Consider the following 23,069-nt stretch of genomic DNA (forward strand, 5'->3'; position numbering starts at 1 on the left):
TACTAAAAGAACTAATATTAATTTACATAAATATTAATTACTGTACAAATTGTACAATGTATAAAAATTTCTTAGATAAGCAATAGTTACAACATGAATAGTTACTTGTAAATATCTACCCCAACACTGAACTTGTTTCGTTAATATATTTATATACGTATTACGATATATTCATGACACAGTACGAGTAGGTACTTTAGATTATAGTGTTTTAAATTCTAGAGTACTCAACTTTTAATTTCTTCAATGGCTGATTTAATTTCATTCTTATCTAGTTTGAAAAATTTTTTATCCGTGGTTACGGTGGCCACCTATGTAACATACGAAATTTGATACCCGAAATCAATAGAATATACGTTTACATTAGTGCGGAACAAATCTATTAGTGCAGAAAATTACCCCGTTGAACATTAGCAATAAGCATTACCTCAACATTATTTGAGTCAATTTTTTCTTCCATTACTTGTTTAAGTATGGTTAAAACCGTGATTAAAGCTTCCTTCATATTCATATTCTATAAAACAACGTTAATAATACCATGCTATCTTAAGATGTATATACAAAAGTATCCATGATATATTTATAGATGCGGTAAATAAATTCAAATAGGCTGATTATAGCTTTTTGCTTCATATGACAAGTGTTAATAATATAATTCTCTTCAATGACATACTTGGTGATATAATTCATGTAATTGTGATTGTGCCCCTTCTGAGCCAGAACCTTATATTGGGTAATTACATAAAGTTACGATAAAATAGAGTACCATAAAAGTAAACTACAAATAAGCTTTTATACCGATAGCTTTGGCTTCGCATTCAAAATAAGTGCCAGAGGGATCAAGGTGAAATAGCTGTGGACCTTTTTCATCTATTCCAGCAAATAGTAAAGCTACGCCAAATGGCCGACTCTAAGGATTTTCGAAAGCAAATTTAGAATCTATTTATACTTAATTCTAAATACAATCTTTACAATATTGAATGACCAAAAATAATAGTTAAAACGCTCACCATAGCTCCAGCACCGGCGTCGTCATCTCCAAACTGTAGTGTTAACTTAGAAACAGTATGAGTAACACTCTCCACTGTCATTGTCTCGTTATATGTAAACCAATGACTCTGAAAATTAATAGAAAGTGTGTAGCGCATATGCGTATTAATACAACAGAATATATTTAGGTATAAACGAACTGACAGTTTATTAGTATGTGTACAGTAGCTCGGTTAATGATATTCTTACTTGCAATGTATGCATTATACAGTAGACATATACACGTATTACTCGACTAAAGCATCCTCTACTTAGCATAGCACACGTTATTGCGGACCTCTAGATTACGATAAGTCCAAAAGTCCGCAACATTGCTGATAACTGCGATAATTAATAGAGCAATGAAAGAATTCTAGCATGTTCATCTGGCTATAATAGTAATATTTTAACCTGGGATTCAACCCGAGCAGTATCCACCAGAGTACGAGAATCAGCAATTAAGCCACTCATTGCGCAACCAATATGATTATCGATTTTTAAAATTTTTTCCATACTCTCTGGCTCAGTCAGTGGAGAAGTTATTCTTCTTTCGACAGCTAAAACAATGCCTTCGGAGGTCTTTATACCAATGGCAGTAGAGCCAAGCTACCGAAGAATTACAATTGTTAATTTAAGGAAAATATATGCTTACTAATAGGTCATTTAGAGAAGCCAAGCAATAATTCTAACCGGCTATTGAAACGGAAAAAATATTTTAGTATATATCAAGACTTCATAGCTACCTTTATAGCTTCGATAGCATATTCAACTTGAAATAATCGACCTTCTGGAGAAAAGGTGTTAACACCCCTTGATAGACAGAAATTAAGAAGTGAATTTAAATGATCTACGTGTATGTAAATGTTCATTTGCTAAAGCGTGCAGTACGACGTGCAAATCATATAAAAGATAACTTCTTGTAAAGAACAGTACACAGGATATTTAATTTGCTAAATTTCATACCTGTCATATTCCGAGCGTGTCATGAACATCTTGAAGGACTTTTACTTTCGTGATTTTCGATTAAGTTGTTCGTATATTATAATAAAATTAGTGATGCGGATTAGCAAAATGTGACGAAAGGAAGCCGATATCTAGGTGACTCAGTTAATTTTAATTTGCAGTTAGTAACAGTAGTATCCTGTACAGTACAGTTAGAGTATTATCAATATGTCTAGTAGAGTAGAGTACTGTACAGTACATAACGTGTCCCACGCCAGACCACCGCAATACTGTACCGTACCATAGCAGTATTTAAAGTGTTTCGGCCTGCTTTCGCAGAGTACTGTACTGTACAGTACAGTAATAAAAGTCTACAATGACGACCTCGTCGTACTGTATGATTAACCCGCTGTCTAAAAGCTGAGTCATTGACTCCGATGCAATACACTAGCATCTATAGAGAAATGCTTCAAAAACTTCAAGCATGGACTACGCAGTCCATGCTTTTGGTAAACAAAGACTTTGCCCCTTTTATACTGAGTCTACTCGGACTACAGCCGCAACACTAAACCTGTACCATTCTTTTTTCATACAAAATTTGTACAAATACAGTACAGTACGGTAGGTCGACACCGCCATACTGGGTCTCATTTTAGTAGACTATGGCACAGCACAGTATTTGTCAGTATCCTAGGTAAAAACACTAGATTAACGCCCTGTCGCTTCACTGACAGATATCATATTTTATAATGTACTGTACTTCATGATTTCTGGTTTGGTTTAGTTTGATTTGAAATTTACAATGCTTGATTTAAAATCGTGAAAGGTTTCAAAACCTGATCAGGATACTTCGAATTACTGCCAATAATTAATTGCTCAATCAGGGAGGTTGTACAGGTACTGTACTGTACACTATTGTACACGGTACAGTATAGTACGCGCAATGTAACGAGCGATGGTCTACTAGTATTTCTAGAAGTCCAGTGCACCTAGCTATCCATGGCCTACAGTAGTGTACACTATACTGTACAGTACAGTACAGTACGCACTTTGTGCGGTAGTTACTTACAGTACAGTATATTCGTAAATACTGTACTGCTTCATATGGTGTCTGGCTGTCTGGTGTCTGGTCCGATTGATCGACATCAATCTATCAATCGCAGGAGCGCGTGATTGAACAAATTCAGGTTGAACAGTAGATTGTCCATATGAACAGTCTTTGTTAAATGAATTTTTGGTGAAACGTTACAATTGCAAAGGCTGAGATTCACGAAATCCTACAACAAAACTGCGGCATTTACTCTGGTTGACAATAATTAACAATGGCTACTGCTAGTTCTGTGATAAAAAATGGAGTTGTAAGTGCTGGGGTATTTTATGTTTTATTTAATTAAATAGAACATTGGTAATTTTACGTTTCAGACGCTATGCGACTACTCCTGCCGTACCAATGAAATGACCATATTCTAGCTGATGCGATTAGATTAATTATATAACTATCGTTCTTAGAAAATAGTTTGTAAAGTCAGCTTCGGAGGGTACTGCTATAGTGCTTCACGCGGTACCAATCCGAGAAGTGCTTATTGCATTATTTCTTTTTAATTAATTAATTATATTATATAGGATAGGGGTGACTCTGTGATGAGCTATGAAGATCAAGAGAAAATCAATTTATTTGCATGTAGAAATGCTCAATTGACGGAATTGAAGCAGGAAGTTGAAGATAAAAAGGTTACAATTTGCACTTGTTGTATTGTATCATTTAATCAATAATCTTGCCTAGTTGCCTACTATAAATTGCACTGCTCGTAAATGGTATGGGTACGAATATGCTTTTCGTATATCACGGTCTAAAATAGTCCGTGCAGTTAAAGTAGTAAATAAATAAATTAATCATGGGCTAGGTGGAGTATAGTGTGCCAGAATTATCAACAACTTTAGATACGCATATACTATATTTATGGTCAGTATTGTAGCCCTTACTTGTACAGCGTATGATTTAAAGAAAAGTACAAAGCAAAGTTTGTACTGCACACTAGGCATGACTAGTATACACAAACTTAAAAAGCCATTCTTAGACAAGTCATATGAAATTGTCTAAGCGTGACCTTCTTTAGTTTTGTGCATCCTGATCCGGCCTAATGTCCAGTATGATGGTGCTTCTCACAGGTAAAGAAAAAGCTACTGTATCTTGGACTGCTAGAAACTTTACCTGCCTGTATATGAAAATCAATATTTTAAACTTTAGATTGGGGAGTGGGATTAAGAAACAACCTTTTAAATACCCTTTAGCGTAAAGGATCTCACTGTCGTCTATTAACATGTCCGGATAATTTAACTAAACAAAGCCAGATATAAAAGTCTGTCGTGCACTACTGTATTTATAATATTTAATCTGACATTTATATTGTAATGGAGACCTTGATGCTAAGGAAATTACTTTCCAAATAATTTATTAGAAAGAGCTGCAAAGTATTGAAGATGCTAGTGATGAATTGATGCTTTCCGAAGAAGACGACTCGCAACCTGTGCTATATCTTACCTAATGCGATTATTAAATAAGGAATTTTGTTTAATTTGTTACATTCTTCAAGTATCATTTCGTTCAAATAGCATACCTTCATGTATTTTGCCTTTTCGAATGCCCTTAACATTATTTAAATATAAATTTGGTGAAGTATTCGTATCATTACAAAGCAACGAAGCTCAAGAATTTCTAGAAGAAATGAAATCGAAAATCGGCGATAATATCAAAAATTTAACCGAAAAAATGGATCAGGCTAAGAAATCTATGGAAGCCTTAAAAGTAGCACTGTATGCAAAATTCGGAAATAATATTAACCTTGAATCGGAATAAGAAAGATCTCCGGTGTCTGCAGGAATTTGACTTTGCTAATGGTATGCGACGGTTTGCAAATACTTATTCCTATCTGCGTCGAGACTGAAGATATGAAATTTAACATTCTTGGAAGCACTGTCACTTATGCAAGATCAATGCTAATCTACAGTTGTCGTAATGTTAATAGCTCTCTACCTTGGTGTCTTTGCAGTTAATAATATATAATTTATGGCATTATCGTAAGGTTGACAATCGATTACAGCATTTCAGTTCTTTTTGAATCATGTTTTAGTAACATAACTGATAATTTTGTAAATTGTATAGCTAACCAGAAATGTAAGTAGTTAACTGTATTGAAAGTTGATTATAATCATCTAAAATGAATAATATTCTTTAATCACTATCAGCAATTTATTGACGACGTCGTCATGATGGAGTTTTATTATTCCTTGCTATAGCTGCAATTCGATAGAATCAGTTGATAAAGCACGAATTTTATATTACAATGATGTACGCTACTAAGTCATGGATTTACTTAACTGTAAAATAATTTCTACAATTGATAATCGTAATAAAGAAATACATTACCTGTCACATACTGTTTTCAAATTTTAAACTAGAAGTACAGCTATTTATATTGTGAAACAGAACTCTGTAATGCAAGACTATGCAGGTTCTGTATCCTTTTACGCGCGAGGTGGACTTCCCTCAATATCGTGTAGTGACGTTCGTAGTAATTCTAAGCCCTAACATAACTTGATATTCACAATGGATTAGCGTTGGTGACTATATCTAACACAGCCGTTTAAGCTGGTTAGTAGTGATCGAGTGATGTAAGTTATTTTTACAGCTACAAGTAACATAGCGGCAATATAACGCCAAAGATCTAGTAAATTCTTGAATCGAATACTTTTCAAAGAGTAAGGTACACACGCGAACATACACCAGACGTAACACGATACAAAAATTAAAAAAATAAATTATTGAATGAAGATAAAGCATCATCTTAGCAAAGATGTATTTAGGTTTGAATTTTAAAATACTTTTCATAAATTTGCTTTTATAAGTAATATACGCGTATAAATAAATAAAAAAATATACATGGGAAATTGTATAATGTATCCAATCGATACTACACTTTAGACGAATTCTAATCGTGACTAATACAGTATCGTCATAGTATAAATGTTATCTACTAGTAATTTTTAAACATTTTTGTAAAGTTACTTCTGGAAATAAATAATTTCTCATAATTATTTCGAGTTCTTCAAGTGCAAGCTGCGAATGGAGTTTGACGACTTCATCTGGATCCGTACTGTATAAATGCTTCAAAAGACGATATAGCTCTTTCAATCCAGTAGGCGTTAACTGAAAATAATTTTTAAAAAATTTCTTGTTTTATCTTATTGTCATTTACTTATTTAATATATTAGTTTCAAATCACCTCTATGATATCACTTTGTAAACCCTTCAATAAAGAACGAATAACATTGACAGCACCCCTTCGAACTTCATTAATTTTATCGAATTTCGCCAAACTGCTAATGCAGCTTGTAACCTATAATATTAATTAGAGTTCATAAAATTAAGGTCAACATGATCTAACAGTAGATCAGTATACGAATTTCGGAGAGCCACGATTATTAATTATATACATCAATGTTACCTCGTGCAATAATGGATTAATCGAATGACGGAGCAACATGCACAGTTCAGCTAGCTGAGATAAGCTGCTACAACGAATGTCACTGTCTTTGTCATTCACACCCGTAAGTACAGCTGGTATTATATGGTGGGCATACCGAGGTAATAGTTCTCCAGTGTGTTTTATTGCTAATTGGAGAGATTCTCCAAGCTTCATTCGAAATTCATATTTAGCTGAAGGATTACCTATAGCAAGACATACACCAGTATAAGAAAGTGATAACATCATGTGAAATGGAAGAATTATTTAGTACCATCTTCAGAATTTTCGCTGGCGTTGATAAACTCCTTACAAAGACGGGGTAATACCAGATCCGGTTCTATATCTGTTAACGCTACGAGGGCATTAATTGCAGCAAGATACACGTAGCTATCCGAATCTTCTAAATTAGTTCGAATAATTGTTTCTATCTGCGTTATATTCTCAGTAACTTCAGGATCTTTCTTCGTTATTAATTTAGCTAGATGTACTAATCCAGCTCCTCTTATTGGTATTAAAGGATCCTCTAGCTCAGCCATTATTGACTTAAAATTACTACGCTCCTGTTCTCTATTACTTTCTTCATCATTTTCAGATTCTCTGGTGTTTTTATCAGTAGCGTGAGAACAATAAACTTTACTGTGATCAGGATCACAACTGTGGTTCAAATCTAGCGGTGGATCAGCTTCTCCTTTTTGAAGTTCTGACCAAGAGCGAAATTCACTTCTAGTAGCTAAGCATATTCGCAGATTGTTCGCCGTTTGTGATATGTAACTGCTGGTTAACAATCGTGTTAGTTGCTCTAGTGAAGGCAGTAGCCGCTGTAATCTTTCCCAATCATTTTCTGATATCTATATAATTTAAACGTTTACAGTTTTATGACTGAAAGACATATTCAGAAATGTAATTTTTAGTTTGTAATATAATTACCATTTTCTTATCACCAATAATTATGGACAATAATAGCATAGATATATTAATTGTTTCTTCAAATAGACGGGACCCATTAGACGAATAATCTTCTTTTCTTTCATCTTCTAAACCATTTGTAGCTCTTTCAACGGTCGACATTACAAAATCCAATATTTGATCTTTATTTTTGAGCAAAGTTGAAGTATCCACGGTACCACAAATTGCACCGAGCAAGTATAAGGTTGCCGCTTTAAATCTCAAAAATCTATTAAAGTTTACGTCAACGCTAATATCTGATTCTAACTTAACTGATTCAGTACAACTTTGGAGTCTATTTGTGATGTATAGTAAATTAGATAATAATTTCACTATTAGATCCCCTATGATATCATTTCTTTTTAAAATTGTAAGAAGTTCTAAGAAGCAAAACATTTGCTGGCGATAGTTTATAGCAGAATCCACAAATTCATCTTCAGTAAGGTTCTCGTTAACTTTAGCAACCTTAACTTGGATGCCTCCTTCCGTCCCTAATGCAAATTGTATCCTATCACTTATAGAATAGTCTCCAGAATTGGGTTCGTTAATTGCTGCTTCACCATATGCAATTCTCACTATGTAGCTTAATAGTTCACGGGTTTCAATTTCATTTAAAATGGTTACAAAGATTTCGGAAAGTATGGGCCTATCGCAAATGAAAGCTTGATAAATTTAAAGATTTACACGATTGTATAAAGATAAATTGGCTTTGATATTTCTTTACTATAAAAATAAAGGCAATACAAGAACTTTTCTTACGATAGATGAGATATTGTATTTTTCGAAAAGGAATAGCATATAAATAACGGATGAATAATCGGAAATAGATGCTTCGATAAAAAGGGAATGTCATTCGAGTTCAGCAATACCTGATAGATTTTAGTAAGTAGAAAAGCATGCCTCATTTATTGCGTATCAGTGTTTTACTGAATGGACTCATCTTACCTTATGGATATCTACAACAGATGTGGTAATTGATTTTTCAGAAAAAATAGTTGGAATGTCCTCCGAAGAATGTTGTTCTAAACAGACGACAAAATTTAATTAGATATTACGTTATAGTAGTAACTTGCCTAGTCTACCGCAATATATGAATTCAAAAAATTTATTAAACTACCATATTTGCGGAGACATAATATAAATGGTCTCAAAATGGGTTGAAAGAAGTATTTTTTCGTCAATTTAGGATACTTTTGTGATATTAAAATAATGCTTTGTAACGATATCCGGAGGTATAAAATTGGAATATTAGTTTTTTTATAATGTAACATTTGCCGAATCTACAAAATGTTAAAACAACGTTATAATGATATTAAACCTTGGCTAGGACTAACAGCCTATTGGTTAACTCTAGAACCGTAAACGATCTTTTCTTACCTGAGTACAGATATTCCTGCAATATTCATCTGCTGACTTTACTTGCATCGGACATGTGGAAATTAATTTTGTCAAAGCTTCATAACGTCTCCAATCGTGAGGATTACCTTGATTTGCTACGATACTTCCATCCACTGTAACTTGAAGTATGCTAATTATACCATTGCTTTTCAACATGATATCTGATAGCAGATGCCCACAAATTGCTTTAAGCCACGCTGGTGTTAGTCTTTGCTTTACTATGTTAGTAACTAAGTCGAATAAAAAAACTCTTTTAAACCATCTTTATTTTAGTTTATGGTAAACAATACCCTAAAACTACTCCTATGAGAGAAGTTTATGATTGATAGTAATAATTCACTGTACTGTATACAGTTTACTATGTTCAACTACAATTGAACTACGTCTGTTGACATAGAAAGATAGAATGTATAGTATAATGTTAACTAGCATTCACTGTTCACATCGAATCAATGCCCTTTCTGGAATACCTTTCCGTGTTTCAGAAGTCTCTTTGGTGCTTCTTGAGGGATTTTGTAGTGTAAATAACATCTGGACTACCATAGGGCGATAGGTGGAGTTCAGGATTTGACTTAAAAGTCCAGCACAGCTATTTCTCTCTTTGGTAGAAAGAGAAAAATTTTTTCGACTTGCTTCAGAATCAGAAATATCAATCAGATCATAATTTGATATCTGTTGTAAGTCATTGCTTTCATTGTCTTCATCATGATGTAAATAGATATCCTTTACTTGAAGCTTAGAATAACCCAATTGACATAAAGCTGATACAATATCTATTAGATGTCGTGATATCAAAACAACTTTCAGTGATTTCTGATTTAGACAAGAGAATAGAACTTGAGTTGCTAGATACAAGCGACGTTCATAAAATTGATGATTATTGAAATCAGTGTTCTGAATTATCTCTTCAAGAATATTACTGAAAACAGAGCGCATGTACAATGGTAAGCCAACCCCTGACTCAAGATATGGATAAATACCGAGACATGTAATAATTTGAGTTAAGGTTTGGATTACTTTTTGTTCTTTAACGCTCAAAATATCTGAAGGTGAAACCGGAGTTTCAATCGATGGTTTTGCATGGACACTTGCTTGCCTTAATTTTGTGCTATCGGCTTTGATTTTGCAATTGCTGTCAGCATTGCAGTCGTTAGTATAAGCTTTGTTAAGTTCATCCTTTAAAGTCTGTAATAAGTATAGTGCATGTAGTACGTAGTACCAGATAATGTCTGAATGCGATCGTAAATGATCTTGGCCTAGTTTAAATTTTTCTCTGATCTTGACTGTATCATTCAAGCGACTATGCTCATTTAGCTCTCTATGTAAATTTTGTATTAAAATATTTATCTTGCAGGTAAAAACTTCTAATATTCCACCAGTTACATTTTTTAAAGATTCATTAGATACTTTTGACATATCCGTGTAAGCTTCCATCAAGGATACAATTTCAGAAATACTAGAGCTCTTATTGACAGCCATTTGAAATTTTCAGATATGATTACGCTTTCTAGTCAAACGAAATGCTATTTCGACTCCAATTTTATGTCTACATAACACATTCAATGCAAATTTCGGTCTAGCTCATCATAATCGTAATTAGCTGTCACAATCACCATAACTGTAGTTCGGCCGGACTGGAGTCCGACTGTGTACAGTACTCACTGTGCAATGTTATACTGTACAGTACTGTAGAATGTCAAACTGCTGAGTACAGTACTGTACAGTACATTGTACTGTACTACAAAAATTACTGTACTGTACTGTACAGTACTGTAAGTGCTCTGATTAGTTACATTATACTGTACTGTACTGTACAGTATTACAACATACTGTACTGTAGTGTATGCCAATTGTTGCTGAGGTGATTTAGATAACGCACCACCCAATTCTGTACTACTGTACCGAGTACAGAATCATACAGAGTGCTCCCAAGAATACTCGCGAATTTTTGCCCGTAAAATATAGAATTTATTTTAGAGTAAAATTAGCGAGTAGTCTGCTTCATTAATTAATTAATAGGGATTCACTAAGCAATTTATGACTTCTACAGTAACTCGCAGTGCTAAACGCCAGCAGAAATAAGTTACAAGTAAAACTAGTACAAAATGTAGTACTGTACGTACAGTAAAATACTGTGCAGTACTGTACAGTACACTATGGCAGTACAGAAGCAGCGGAGTAAATAAATAATAATAAGATATCACAGTAGAGTGGGTGAGCGAGTGATACAGTACAGTAGACCTCATACAGTACAGTATTGTAACATGCTATGATTACACTGTACACTGTAGCGCTTGTACATTGTACAGTACTGTACTGCGCTACACGTGTTGCTCGTCTAGTACAGTACTAGTGATAACAGTGTACAGTACAGTACAGTACAGTATTCTACTGTACACTACTGTATACCTTTACACTCTGTGTACATTGTACTGTACTGTACAGTACTGTAATTGTAATTATTACCCGGCATACACTGCTCCAGCCTTCAGCAATCACTTCATCTGCGGTAGGTAACTGAATAATTCTTTCTTCTAAGAAATCGTGGATGAGGTAAGAAACATAACGAAATGATGAACGCTATCGTGATTTAATCGTGCGAATAGGCAGCCATCCTAGTTTTAATATTTGATTATTTTAATTTAATGCAGTAGTAGTGCCTGTATACGTTCTCTTTAGTTAATAAATCCTTAGGAAAACCATTATTTCATGCCTTATCAAATTGTCCATATTACAGTACAAGGAATAGCTAGAAACATTTTATTGTATATGTTATACTGTATGTATTCGTAAGTACAATGTGTTCGAATGATTACTCTACATCGGTTATGGATACAATTACTTTTGTAGTTAACTCCGATTAATTCGTGACTGAATAAAATCATGTTATCTGGTTCTTCGCTTATATACAGACTATAAGTTCCCTTTTGAGTGATCCATGACTTAACAAACTAATTTTTACACTGTACTTTCTAAGGCTTGTTCAGCTAAAATTGTATACGGTATTACAAATTAGGCAAAATGGGTCACTATCGAAATAAAATCATCGGGAATGCTCATTTTCGCAAGGACTGGCAAAGACGTGTTCGCTGTTGGTTTGACCAAGCTGGTCGCAAAAATCGTAGACGACTAGCCCGTCAAAAAAAGGCTGCAAAAATCGCCCCAAGGCCTGTAGAAGGCTCTCTACGCCCCGTAGTCCGTTGTCCAACTTTTAAATATAATACTACAGTGCGGGCTGGACGAGGATTTACTCTTGAAGAATTAAAGGTACGGATCTATACCGTACACTTGTCATCCAATATTATAACCTTAGGAATATTTTGATAGTTAATGTGCAGTATGTAAACATAGAAGACGTGTACAAGTTGTCCTATATTCAGCGAATATCAGCTACTATGTGTATAAAATTCAATAATTTTCAACACAATCTCTATACTCGTACCTCCATAGATAAGGATGTTTCTGCAGTAAGGTTTTACCAGTATTTGCACCGGTGTCTATAAATGTAATCACTATTCATGCGTATTTCGTCTTAATAATTATAATGATTACAATTCACTTGACACAGTTATCAAGTTAATTACAGTGATTTCATTTGAAGTCTGATTTTTGATTTAGAAATTGTTCTATAGTAGCTAATGTTGTACGTTATACTTTTGTGAAGACTGCTGGTATACACCCAAAGGTTGCCATGACCCTCGGTATCGCTGTCGATTATCGACGCCGAAACCGTTCATCGGAATCTTTGCAAGCAAATGTACAGAGACTGAAGGAATACACTTCGAAATTGATTATATTTCCTAAGAAAGCTAGTAAACCTAAAAAAGGAGATAGCGAGGTAATTATATGTAATTATTTTGACCGATTTGGTAATTTATCTGATAAGGTTATTAATTTGATTCTTCCATTCTCTCAGGCTGCTGAGCTATCTCTTGCTACACAGTTAACTGGCCCGGTCATGCCGGTCCAGCAAACGAAGCCTGTTAGTAAAGCTCGTGCTATTACAGAGGAAGAGAAAAAAATTAGTGTCTTTAGAGCAATGAGAGTCGCCCGTGCTAATGCAAGATTAGTTGGTATCAGACAAAAGAGACGTAAAGAGAAGGCAGAGGCAGAGTTGAAACTAAAAAAATAACGTGACGATTTCATCATGATTTCTGTTTAGTTGTGATTATATACCTCTGTAAAAGGAGGGAGGAATTCCCATCTGACTCGTATTACGATTAAATAAAATAAATTTATCATACGGCTTATCTAACGTTTTATACGTATATTGTTTCAACTCTTGATGTTACTGCGGATAGATGTAAATTAACCTTATATCATGTAATAGGCAATTTACCATCACTAGGTAGACTAATGCGTAGAAGTTCCTACTTTATGAACTGGTGTCTAAAAAATTTTGTTGTACAGTAATACACTGCTATGTATGCGTAATATATACTTTTTATATATTTGCAAAATGTGATATAGTAACTACAGTCCAACGCATCGAATTGCACTCTCCCATTTTACTTAGTGCTAAATATACCCAGAAAGTCTATACCTCTATAATAACTACCTCAATGTTGCACATACAGCATTAGACAGGGACTTTCTCGATTTTTTTACCTGGGTGAAAAATTGGAGAAGTCCTTGGCAGTATACCGCTGGTACGGTATCCTGAAACATTTAGATCATTTTTCAGCTAGCGGGCTTCAGTGCTGCAATTCCTGCAGACCTTTCTAACTACTGTAGCATCGTAACCATGCAACTTGACTTATTCGTATACTCACTATACGAACTGTCACTAAGAATTAGGTTCGGCCTTAAACATATGAATTAAATCAAATACTGTATTAAAAATAATATATGTATGCGTATATATTATATACTGTGCTTACGTTAAAACTTACTTGAGTTATAAACTATACGAATATTAGTCTCATAAATTTACATAACGGCCAAGAGTTCAAGATAAATTGCAATAATAACAAATAGAAGTGAAAACAACAGAAAAGGCTATAACATAATTAAAAAGCATTGCTATTTAATATCATTCTTTTTAGCTAGCGAAGACTCTATATCACTAGTATATCTAAAAAGATCCATAATTTTAAATTTTGATATTGCATAATCGGAATCCGGGCTTTAGCCGTAACATACATGAATATTTCTTATCCACACTATAAGATTGATCTTAAAATAAATTTATAGATGGAATTGTTATAAAACGTTGCTGTTATACATACATTTAATATTCGGAAAACTTATCACAGCGCAATTAAAAGCTGCCCTTATTCAGTCGCAAATAAAATTTATAACATAAAATAACTTGTTATTTAGTGATGCTAACGAGTGAAATACGCGTCTTAATTAATTTGATTAATAAAAATTTATCTGTCACTGAAAACCGGATTAAATAACTCTAGGGCTACTGCAGTGTTATATTGTAGTAAAATTTAAGGCTTTGTAATCGATAGCTGCATATTAATTAGCGTATGTAAGTTAGTTCTTATCCGTAGTTAAATTATGCTATCAGGTCGAAGAAATATCTAGGTACATACATATAACCGTAAATAATGGCCAAAACTGTGACAACATAATCGTTATATCGTATGCTTCAGATTTATCCTTAAATGTCTAAGTGAAAAAGACTATACATTGTACAGGTATGATTACCGCGAATCTTACACCAATGTATACGTTGTTGAAATTATAAGTATAAAGATGTGGTTGGCCAATACGAGCATGAAGAATAGATTAATCTGACCTATTTTAAAAGACCGTACCACTCTCTGAAATATCATTGCACACACGCTAGTGCTAGCAGCTGTTACGCGTTCGTGCAATATACCGTCAGTCAGTTAATCGTGTTATAAACGTATTAAAATAAAATGTACAGAATCAAAAAATTGTGTTCAAGAAAAACTTTTAGTAGCATAGGAGTATTCAAATTATTCAACCCAAAAGTATAATATATTCTGACTTTCGCTACTGATTTTAGAAATTTTACTCGTAGTTGATAAAATTTTCTACTTCTGTTGTAATGAGCAAATTGCAATAACGTATTGCGTTGACAATACGCATAAAATAATAATATATTAATTATGATTGAATGTGTACGCAAATTTATAAAATTCAAGTTAAGGATTTTCATACAACGGAGGGCAGATCGTAATTTTTTTAATAAAATAAGTAAGCATTGCAAGTCTTCATTAGGCTTCAAGTGGATTCAATATACTCTTTAAAAGCTTTTTCTTTCATCATCAGTATTATCAGGATGCGATTTTTGAGCCATTAAAAATGATTCATCTTCATCTTCGCTATCGGTTCGATTAATTTTGAAGCGACGTAAGCTTTTTGTTCGCGGTTGCCGTTTAATTAGTAGGAATAAATACAGCACTGATAAGATACTTGCAATAAAAGCACCAAGAAGTGCAAAGAAACCCAGCTTCCATACACTATTAAGGACACGAGTACATGCGTAATTAGAACATAATTTTATAATTTTGGATTAGAGTATACCAGATTTATGCTAGATATAACTGTGCATCAAATGTAATTTCCTTAATTATCTGACTTAATATTTCCGATTTTGCGGCTTAAAATAGCTTTCTGGCTATACTATTATAAGGCCACGGTAAAAACAAGCATTATTTATTTATACCTGCATTGCAGCATTCCCGTCACCGTATGACACTGAATTTCAAGGCGATTACAACGCTCACTTTGCTTTATACATTCACCAGTCACTGGATTGCACATGCATGGTAAATCGCAACTACATTTATTGACACAAAGTCTACCGTAGAAGCCCAATGGACACTCTAAACAAAGAAGTAAACGTATTACAGAAAAGATGTAACTCTCTAATTCGAGATCTTCAGCTTGACATTACTTTTGATCAGGCATGGAGTACAATCTTAGATATCATATAATCGATGCTAATGCTATGCAATTGTTCACCTCTGTCACAAATGCTGCCTGTCCAACCCTGCACACAGGAACAATCTCCAGTAATTGGATCACATTTTGCTCCATTCTGGCATTTACACGTCTGATTGCATCCCAATCCAAAGCTCATATGAGGACAGGCTAGACAGCATTAAGCAAATATTCAATTTAGTAGGATCGGTAATATAATAGTTATGAATAGTACAGCAATATAAAATACTAATAAGAGCGTTGTTGTAATAAGAGAAGCGCTGATCTTGACGATATTAAGTACAAAATTGTACGGGGATTGTCAATGAGATACTTACCTTGTTCACAATATAAGCCTGTCCATCCTGGGTTACAGTTACAACCATCTAAATAGAGCAAAACAAACTTTAAATTAATATTTAAAATATCTGTAATCACAATAAATTAAATATAAAATGTGCAATCCTAGCAGTAGTAAACAAAGTAAATCTTGCTCCATTAAGAAATCTTTATCGTGTAAAGAAATGGCGCAAATAAATAGGATAGAATCTTTCAATCCATATACTGTACACATTTATTCAAAACAAACCTAGAGTACATACACCATTTCCTGAGCAATTATGCAGATGTTTACAGTTAACAGTATCGCAAGCTTCTCCGATCCATTTATCGTTACAAAGGCATTTGCCGTTTACACATTTGCCATGGTTATTACAGTCTTGAGGTAAGCAATATAAATGGTGAGCGCATATAACTGTAGATACTGGTCGAGCACATCGAAAGGCCGGATTTGATGCACTACCAAAATAAATTTAAATCAAGAGCATGGCTACATCAGCTACAATGGGCATTTATATCTGATAGTAGTAAGCTAACTTTAAGATATGAATAAAATTACGTTAGACGCTATGGAAGACATTTCTCAAATTTTTTGATATTTACTGTATCATCACGAAGTACGAGCTACAGTTTTTCGTACAGCTGCAAATATGTACATTTTAAAGAACTGTAAAACTCAAGGGAATTACAAGACTCCGGTGATCAATTATATATATTAATCCAAATTTTATAATCCTTACCAGTGGTCAGATGGGTATCCGACTGCGATACCATCTATCGCAGTTGTTGATGATCCTCCACCATCCAAATTGATGGCATTCACAAATCCGGATTTGATTAGTTTCTTTGCGAAGTCATACAAGTTCAATCTGAAGTGTATAAATAATAAAACCCTTGTAACAGCGAAGTATTTTATGTTACGTATATATATATATTTCTATTCATATCCATGAATGTATCCATATCTCAGGGTATGATCTGCTTATTCCTGTTCAAGGAGTATTAACATAATTTTAAAGATCTACTATACGCGTATTTTACATAGTACATAATCTTATGATTGTAATCTTGGGTGTAGTGAGAAAATAATGTTGAAAAAATGCAATCATTCAGGTAATAATAAGAACTACGTTCCTTTATAGTGTGATTTTACTTTTAGAATGTTTTATAGCAATCCAAGAAGACAGTACTAAAGCACATTTCAAAAATCTTACTAAATGTACGTACGCTTTACATTTGCTTATTACAAGGACAACAAGGTTTCAAACTTACCCCCTTGCATTTGTCTGTCCTTCTATTTGCATTAGCATAACATTCCCATTTCTATCATGGCCAATAGCGGTCCTAGCTGATTTGACTTCAATAAACTGCTTTAATGTTCCAGTTTCCTCATGCTTATTACTCTCCATTTTCATGCTCTCCTTAACATACGATTTTCCATTTCTAACTAACCATATAACACCTATGGAAGGCATATTAATTACCGTAGATGCAACTTAAAATTTGTAGATAAGTATTCTGTACTGTACTAATCCACGAATAAATTACAATATTACTGTATTAGTAGGCATGTTTATTTGAAACGCTACTTTACCAGCCTATATTAAGTAATAGACCATCCAAAGCCTACGCTATCGTAATTCCGTGTGTTCAACGTACGTGATACTGTACAACATTACTATCTTTATAGATATTATTTATTTAAATGGCTCATTATGTACACAGATCTATTGCATAGAATTATTATCACGTATATGTATAGTTTTCATGTTTAATCCTCACCAGAAACTAACTGAACGAATGGATTTTCTTTATCAAGAATTTCTTCTTCCGTTAAATAGCCAACAATAATGGATCCGTTTTTACGAATACCAAAATTAACATTCTGAACATTAGTTAGCCTAACCAGTCTGCCATTAGAGATAATGTTACCATAGCATCCTCCAGTTTCCGTATTGAAAAAGCCGGCATTCTCAGCTACATAACAATGAGCTTTTCGAGCGGTATCTGCTACCGTCGATAATTTGGACATGTTGCAACCCCCTGTGTTTTGTGGCTCAAGCACGGAAATAGTTCTCAACGGATCTTCAACAACTGTCAGTCGGCCGTAAATATGTACATTTTCGAAAAAAAAGAAAGAATAAAAATCATCGATGAACTCGTGAACTTTAATCTGTGGTTTAGCAAGATTTGTTTCTGTACGTGTAGATTCAAATATATCATGGCCGAAGGAGGATTTATTTTGCAGGGACCGAATGACGTGATGTGAGTGAGTGGGTCCATGATGGCCTTTTTGGTAAGGCCTCAGTATATCCTGATACCAATGCCCAGTAGAATCCGAACATAATGCGTGATCAATTGCATGCAGCAAGAAGATTAAGTAAAATAATAAACGAATAATTTCCATTGCTTCATTCTATGCACTTATTGCGACGAAGCATAACATATGGTCGAAGATCTTGCAATGAAAGACTTCCGAAGCTTTTTGATAACTGGCAAACTGATACGAAATTTCGTCAAGTTAGTTTGTTAAACAGAAAAGCTGTGTAACAGACAGACAGTAACACCGGACAGATGTACTGTACTGTACAGTACATTACGTACTACGTACCGTACTGTATGACTTTTAAAACTTCCAATACTGTACAGTATCATTCACGTGTCACTCACGTTCAAGGTGGTACTGTACTGTACAGTACAGTACTGAGTATTCTTACTGTACTGTACAGTGTACAGTATACTGTAGTACAAGTTGGGCAAAAAATTTTCAAAAGTCTTTACACATCGTCTAGAGAGAATCTTTGCTATGTACTGTACATAACGCGTATGCTATACGCACTTCACAGTGAGCACATATTTTGAAGTGTCAATAACGATCATAATTACAGTATACAGTATATTAATTCGCTAATATGAAAATACTAGCCCTAATTTATCTTAAACAGCACTTACTCTATTGTGTCATTTTTATCATAATAAGTATAGCAGTCACAAACAGCAATGGTACTACCCATCCACAGAACATCAGTATTTCACAATTGCGACTTTTATTTAGGGTAAATTTAAATTTTATTTTATACTAGCAATATTACTTCTAGGTACCATGTACGACCTGAAACCTATACAGTATTAGCTTACAAATAAGGAATTACGAAGATTACTGTATGCACGTAACTCACTAGTAAAAATAAAAACAAAGATATGATCCGGATAATTTGTAAGCCTTTCAAACTGAATTACGCGTACATCGTATTTTTAATAGAAAAACTTCGCCGACGATTTGAGATCTTAATTATTGTCATCATCAACAATTACTTATTGTACGAAGTTTGCGAAATTGCTTCTACAGTAAAGAAACTTATCATTTAGTGTTGTTTAAAGCAATTAAGTAGAACTATTTTAACCTCGTACATATAATAATCTATGGATCTCATGTAATAGACGTCTATTAAATACTGTAACTGTAGGTAAGTACAGGACTTCACTCTATTTCAAAATTAGATGACAAAATTATGTTGGATTCTGTAAGTATTACATACAGTATATACAACATTGCATAGTACAGTATACTCGAAATACAATGAAAAATTAATAACTACAATATGCACGTGTATTTGCATTATCCGGACCTAGAGTTCAAGAACTAATAAAAACTTTTAATTATGATTCGTTTATATTATATAATTATTATTACACAGGAATCAGATAGCTTATTACTTTACAGAATTAAGTTCTAATATAGTAGAAAGCCATCTCATTTTTGGAACGTCCGATCGCAATACCAAAAATGTAACCTGTCCTTCGTTCATGGATTGGGACTACATTATTACAGATGATATTTGTAACCTAACTCGATAGAAATTAATACAATAGTATCAAATTTATAATTAATACATTATTATCACAACAGGAATAGCAGGCATCTCAACGGCGATATCTGTATCGCCTAAAATGGAACCATAACTGAAAAATATTTTTATGAAATTGGCTACGAAATCCTTTCTTATGGCTATATTCCCATTCACGATTAACAATTTTAAATGCAATATCTTCATACGGCGGACCGGCATGAAATCTCAGGATAACAAAATCCTTTGAATCAGAACATGGCTCGAGATAGTATTGCGGCGTTTGAATTTTATCAATAAGATCAGGATAAAATATATTAAACTTATATCCCTGAACAATTTTAGGCGGTGGATTATCTGTATCATAATGTGTTTGATTATATTTATTCCATTCGTAGCCAGTATGAACACGATTGAAGAACCTGGGCTTACGCGGTCTGTATTTATCTTGCCATTGATAAATCTGTTCTTTAAGATTAACATCAACGTTAAAATCTTCTTCTCCATCTTCCTGTCCTTTCTTAGCTTCCTTAAGAAAATTTCTTTCTCCTGCATTAATTTCTGGATTACCACCGCTTAACCATGGTACAATTCCCCTTTGCCTTTTTATTACATTACGAGCTTTTTCTAACATTTCGTTATCCTCCGTAGAATCGATAATATCATATTTGTTCCTAGAGAAATCACTTAAAGGCATCAATTTCGGACTATAGTTTCCCTATATCAACAAGATGCAAGAACAAATTTACTCTATTAATACAAGAAGAGCCATCAATATATAATTATGAACGCGTTAATAGCAGTTGTAAATTAAAGTATCAGCATAAAATTTAACCTCTTGGTATAAGCTATAACATGTATTTCTGAGTGCCTCGCTACTATCAGGTTTATCATCATCATTATCAGCATCAGGTGATCTGGATTGTGCATCATTTTCGTCATCGGCGTATTCGACAGGAAATAGTGGCTCTCCTTCAGTTTTCGTTGCAACACTTTCTAAAATTAGTTGATCTTGTTGCTTTTCCTTAAGATAATTAAGTTTTTCCCTCAACCTTTCTTGGTGTTTCGCTTTTAAGCGAGCTCTAGCCGTAAATATTTTTAATTTCTTAAGCAATGATTCCCAATAGGCAATATCTAGTGTTTCTCCACTATTAATCTTACTCTCGATCTGTCTTTGCAACTCTAATAACTGCATGAAGCTCTTCCCTTTGAATATAGTTGAAACCTCATCTTTCACTGATTCATTGATTCCCTCGCGTCGTTGTCCAGCTTTATTACCACCTGGTTCCAATTTAGATAACCTTTCTAGCTCTGATTTGGCTAAAACTTTTATATCCTCCCAAAATTCTCCGTTCCTTCCTTGCTCTATTTCAATGTATATTTTTATGTCTTCTAATAAATCTTCAAGATCTAATCTATTCAATCCTACTAATACGGCGTAAGGTTCATTGACATCATATCCAGTGTCATCATCAGGACATGAATTGACATATTTAGCCAGGATATCAATTGGCTTAGCTCTAGCATGATTAAGACGAATTTCTGATCGTAGTAAAGATTGTTTCAGGAGAAATTCATCTTCCTGCTTCTCCCAGCCAGCAAATTGGGCCGCTTCTTTCTCTCGCCTCAGATGGTCTAACTCTTCTTCTCTCATGGCCTGTTCTCTTTCCCGTTCTAATCTTCTATATTTAACCTTTTCTAGCTCTCTTCGATTTTCCTTTAACTTTTTCTCAGCTAATTGCCTTTTCTGCTGTGCATCAAGATTCGTTAGGCCATCTTTTTCTAACTTCTTATGCCATAAGAATGTATCCGTTAAATTTTCATCCCCAAACGGATTGTCGTTATTAGTATATCCTAATAGGTCTTCTTTAGCTTTTCGGTTGGATTTCTTATCTTTCTTTTTCGCTGTCTTATGACTTCCATCGTATTCACGATGTGAATGTTTTTTTCTCTTCTTTTCGCGATGCTTACGTGAAGGTGACATCGACAGGGAACGGCGCCTAATTTTATGTCCTGTAGAATTGGAAGGGGATTTTAACTCTCTAGCTCTTTTCATTTACCTGACGAATCCAATTTGATTTGCAATGTCAATGTCTGTAATTTTTTGGAACGGATTACAGTGATGGTTACAATCTAGTGCAATACTATATGAACTACTAACCGTACTTTACAGTACTGTACAATGCACTAGTCCATGATACTAAAATGAAAAGTTGAAAACCGCATTACAGTACTATAGCAGCGTACAGTACCGTACTGTACACTGAGTGTACAGTACTGCATGTCAGGAATCATGGTACTGGGAAGGTATTCCTGTACTGTACAGTGTACACTGTACTGTACACAGCACTGAGCAGCCGCAGCTTCCATTCGCTCCGCGACTGCGGTAGTAATACAGTACAGCTGTGAAAATAACCCAAGATGGCGTCGTCTGGTTTGTTGCGCATTGGCCTTCTCGGTCGCTCCGTTGTTAAAAGCCGCTCAATGAGCCCCATTATTCGTGGTGACTTTCCAGGTGGACCCGGTACTTCGATGCCTTTTCAAACTAAGAATAAATTGGTTTTAATGCTCACGTTGGGACTGGCTTTTGGTGGCACCTTCAGCATACCATTTTTAGCTGTAGAATTTCAACTGAAAAAGCAATCTGGTGATTTCAACTAAAGCTTTTTTAGTGTATGTTGCAGAGCAGATCTTATGCCTAGTTCTTTTAATTCGGAAACATTAAAAGTAGAATTGGTCCATTTATATTGATTCTAATTTTATAAAATCTATGCAAAAAAAGTTAGTTGATACGAAAATTTGCCATACTCTGAGCACATTGACTCTTAGTTTTAATTTGTGTCTAAGAACAACAGTACGACATATACTATAGGACGAGAATCTGTCCGCCATTGATGTTGTTCTAACTTGTGATTAACTTAACTAATAACTTGATAATAGAAGAAGTAAGATTATTGAATGTGACGTTTGTGTAGCATTATCTATGTAAAATGATGGTAAAAGTTATTAGAGGATAAAAAATATCAGAGGTAACAAATGCGGTAGTTAACACGCATACAGTATCTGACTTGCTTATTTTAGATGTACGTAAAGCAAGATAAATGTCGATTACATAGAGCTGTCAAGATACCATCTATTT

General features: G+C 34.2%; 7 protein-coding genes across 7 annotated transcripts; 2 read left to right on the top strand and 5 right to left on the bottom strand.

Moving 5' to 3' along the window:
• Positions 1 to 382: 382 nt before the first annotated feature.
• Positions 383 to 2,021, bottom strand: TRIADDRAFT_19919 (uncharacterized protein; the record flags this gene model as incomplete). The annotated part of the gene is made up of 7 exons (XM_002108920.1): positions 383 to 514; positions 674 to 723; positions 799 to 910; positions 1,011 to 1,118; positions 1,441 to 1,635; positions 1,773 to 1,839; positions 1,993 to 2,021. 7 exons carry the CDS (start codon positions 2,019 to 2,021, stop codon positions 383 to 385), a joined length of 693 nt encoding a protein of 230 aa, XP_002108956.1.
• A 2,612-nt stretch (positions 2,022 to 4,633) lies between these two features.
• On the top strand, positions 4,634 to 4,822 carry TRIADDRAFT_17678 (expressed hypothetical protein; the record flags this gene model as incomplete). The annotated part of the gene is made up of 1 exon (XM_002108183.1): positions 4,634 to 4,822. A coding segment is annotated over one exon (189 nt), but the record flags the coding sequence as incomplete, so codon positions are not given.
• Positions 4,823 to 6,245: 1,423 nt separating this feature from the next.
• TRIADDRAFT_52476 (uncharacterized protein) lies at positions 6,246 to 8,996 on the bottom strand (the record flags this gene model as incomplete). Its single annotated transcript, XM_002108921.1, has 8 exons — positions 6,246 to 6,368; positions 6,477 to 6,700; positions 6,769 to 7,345; positions 7,425 to 8,088; positions 8,202 to 8,311; positions 8,388 to 8,464; positions 8,560 to 8,722; positions 8,820 to 8,996. 8 exons carry the CDS (start codon positions 8,994 to 8,996, stop codon positions 6,246 to 6,248), a joined length of 2,115 nt encoding a protein of 704 aa, XP_002108957.1.
• Positions 8,997 to 9,272: 276 nt separating this feature from the next.
• Positions 9,273 to 10,319, bottom strand: TRIADDRAFT_52477 (uncharacterized protein; the record flags this gene model as incomplete). Its single annotated transcript, XM_002108922.1, has 1 exon — positions 9,273 to 10,319. One exon carries the CDS (start codon positions 10,317 to 10,319, stop codon positions 9,273 to 9,275), a length of 1,047 nt encoding a protein of 348 aa, XP_002108958.1.
• Positions 10,320 to 11,371: 1,052 nt separating this feature from the next.
• TRIADDRAFT_37040 (expressed hypothetical protein) lies at positions 11,372 to 13,096 on the top strand. Its single transcript, XM_002108184.1, has 4 exons — positions 11,372 to 11,393; positions 11,857 to 12,107; positions 12,505 to 12,678; positions 12,757 to 13,096. Exons 2-4 carry the CDS (start codon positions 11,862 to 11,864, stop codon positions 12,970 to 12,972), a joined length of 636 nt encoding a protein of 211 aa, XP_002108220.1. The 5' UTR covers positions 11,372 to 11,393; positions 11,857 to 11,861; the 3' UTR covers positions 12,973 to 13,096.
• Positions 13,097 to 15,536: 2,440 nt separating this feature from the next.
• TRIADDRAFT_13000 (uncharacterized protein) lies at positions 15,537 to 18,210 on the bottom strand (the record flags this gene model as incomplete). Its single annotated transcript, XM_002108923.1, has 6 exons — positions 15,537 to 15,646; positions 16,082 to 16,129; positions 16,333 to 16,541; positions 16,823 to 16,951; positions 17,355 to 17,544; positions 17,865 to 18,210. Coding segments are annotated over 6 exons (1,032 nt in total), but the record flags the coding sequence as incomplete, so codon positions are not given.
• Positions 18,211 to 20,006: 1,796 nt separating this feature from the next.
• TRIADDRAFT_52481 (uncharacterized protein) lies at positions 20,007 to 21,986 on the bottom strand (the record flags this gene model as incomplete). The annotated part of the gene is made up of 2 exons (XM_002108924.1): positions 20,007 to 20,648; positions 20,766 to 21,986. The coding sequence occupies 2 exons, from the start codon at positions 21,984 to 21,986 to the stop codon at positions 20,007 to 20,009; spliced, it is 1,863 nt and encodes a 620-aa protein (XP_002108960.1).
• Between the last annotated feature and the right edge of the window lie 1,083 nt (positions 21,987 to 23,069).

The sequence above is a fragment of the Trichoplax adhaerens genome, genomic scaffold, assembly GCF_000150275.1.
Source record: "Trichoplax adhaerens TRIADscaffold_1 genomic scaffold, whole genome shotgun sequence".
Classification (NCBI taxonomy): domain Eukaryota; kingdom Metazoa; phylum Placozoa; class Uniplacotomia; order Trichoplacea; family Trichoplacidae; genus Trichoplax; species Trichoplax adhaerens.

Excerpts from the sequence above, each read along its gene's own strand:
- TRIADDRAFT_37040 (XM_002108184.1), top strand. The coding sequence starts at position 11,862 with ATGGGTCACTATCGAAATAAAATCATCGGGAATGCTCATTTTCGCAAG. Across the intron at positions 12,108-12,504 it reads TTACTCTTGAAGAATTAAAG|ACTGCTGGTATACACCCAAA; the intron begins GTACGGATCTAT and ends ACTTTTGTGAAG. Across the intron at positions 12,679-12,756 it reads CTAAAAAAGGAGATAGCGAG|GCTGCTGAGCTATCTCTTGC; the intron begins GTAATTATATGT and ends CCATTCTCTCAG.